At 40.0% G+C, this 2,130-nt stretch overlaps 1 protein-coding gene across 1 annotated transcript; it reads left to right on the forward strand.

Annotated features, from left to right (window-relative positions):
* Nucleotides 1-201: 201 nt before the first annotated feature.
* BTG4 (BTG anti-proliferation factor 4) lies at nt 202-1,802 on the forward strand (the record flags this gene model as incomplete). Its single annotated transcript, XM_082009878.1, has 4 exons — nt 202-374; nt 958-1,095; nt 1,274-1,469; nt 1,626-1,802. 4 exons carry the CDS (start codon nt 202-204, stop codon nt 1,800-1,802), a joined length of 684 nt encoding a protein of 227 aa, XP_081866004.1.
* Nucleotides 1,803-2,130: the final 328 nt, after the last annotated feature.

Genomic DNA, 2,130 nt, shown 5'->3' on the forward strand with positions numbered 1-2,130 from the left:
GTCACTACCCAGAACTAAATTCATCAGTTGTTTGGTAATTAGGCTTATTTAGGCTCCATCTGTCATGGCTTATGCAGGTTTCTTCAATATCTATTCTTGGAACTTGATAGTACCTTAATGTTGTTAAAATCTGTAGTGTAGTGTCTCATCTCTACTAATGACTATCCAACAGCTAAAGCACATTGTGCACTTCAATCTACAATGAAAGATGAAATTGCTGCCACGGTCTTCTTCATCACAAGGCTGGTGAAAAGGGAAGACAAGCTGAGCAAGCATAAAATGGAGAAATTTGCAGCTAAGCTAACAACAATACTGTTTGAAAAGTATAAGAATCACTGGTACTTGGACAATCCATCCAGAGGACAAGCCTTCAGGTAAGAGGACCTTTAGTAGAAGGGGAAAGGGAATGGAGGCTTTCCATGATGTTCAAGACAGTGAGTACCCTTTCAGTGCCTGGAGCCCCTAAATCGGAAATAAGTGACACAAAATTGAGAGAGAATCACTTGACTATCCCTTAAGCCTGAGGAAAGAAGTGTTTTTAACTGGTAAAGATGCAGCTATTTTGAAAGTGGTTTCACAGTGTGCACCTGTGTAGATATGACTAGAGACTTGAGGTGGAAATATTAAGACAATATGCATGTAGTGTTTTGACTAGCCCTCTGACTTGAATGCAGAATTCAAGAGGTCTTAAACTGACTTGTGGAATTGTTGTAACTGCTTTTAATTCGCTTACTTCAGCAGCTTGCTTGATTGGTAATTTATCTAAAACAAACAATCTTATTTGGGTTTATAAATCAGCTTGTTAGGCTAACATGCTGGTTGGGGCTAAAAGTGAGAACCTGCGTCAACAGGCTAAAAGTGTTGAGAAAATAGTGAACTTAAGTCTACTTCTGTATGAGCAGAACTTGCAAAGTTGCAGTGAAATCTTAAATCCACCTGCATTTTGTTTTTACCTAGGTGTATAAGGATAAATAAACATCAGACAAGAGATCCACTGCTGGAACAAGCTTGTGTGGAGAGTAATGTGGACTTTAATAAGCTTGGCTTGCCCAAAGAGATGACGCTATGGGTTGATCCGTTTGAGGTGTGTTGCAGGTGAGTTGAGAAGCTGTGACTAACATGTCAAGTGCCCTGTACAAACTTGATCAACACCAAGCCTATTACTAGAGCTTTAGTGTCTGAGGGTATATATACTTACTAGTGTCAACTGACTACTAACAAATGTTTATGCTGCTAGTGCAGACCTGCATTATACAAATGCAGTCACTTTCAGATATGGTGAGAAGAACAGGCCCTTCACAATTGCACACTTTGAAGGAGAGGAGAACCCAGAGCTTCCTCAGCAGATCAGCTATGCCGTTGACAGAGCAGCACTAGACTATCATTCTGGCATTTCCTCAGATGAGGAGAGCTTCAACAAGGAGCCGAAAGCTATCCCTACTGTCAGCAATCCCAACAGTGTCTACCAGGTAAGCGTGGGATAATGGTATGTAGCTTTCAGTAAGAGCTAGCATCTGCCCTTTAGATTCCCTCATAAAGAAATGAAATAGACTTAACTGATGGCTGGACTAATCTCCCTGCTTTCCCAAACACATTTTAACATTATCTCATTTCTTGATGTTTAGTTCAGTGACTACTGCAAGGCATCTATACAGCCCTGGTCTCAGTATCTTCATAGGAAGACCTATATGACTGATGCCTCATACTATGTCCAGCACAGGGGTTACAAAGTCTACAGGCCAACAGCTGCTTTCACAGGACCGTGTGTTGATAGATACCACTGGATCAATACAAAGCGGTAGATCTGTGGCTGCACCTGTTATAGGCTGTTGGAACACTGAACTATGGTATGGGATGGCTGGCGCTAGAAAGTTTCATAAGCAGAAAGCACTTACTGTCTAATCCCTGTCTCTTACTTTGTACATCTGAAACTTTGGGGTTTTATTATAAACTTTTAATGTTTTATTAATGTTAACATAAGACTGAAAACTAATGTGAGACTCTAGTTGTAAGTTAAAAAGGAAATACATATATCAATAAATCTACTAATGTTTTTTTTAAAAGCTGTCTGATCTGCTATCAGTGCCCTGAAGGGAGTTAAAGCTTTTTGGTGAAAACACAAGCAAGTCA

This window comes from Phaethon aethereus (assembly GCF_964289735.1).
Source record: "Phaethon aethereus genome assembly, chromosome: 23".
NCBI classification, from domain to species: Eukaryota; Metazoa; Chordata; class Aves; order Phaethontiformes; family Phaethontidae; genus Phaethon; species Phaethon aethereus.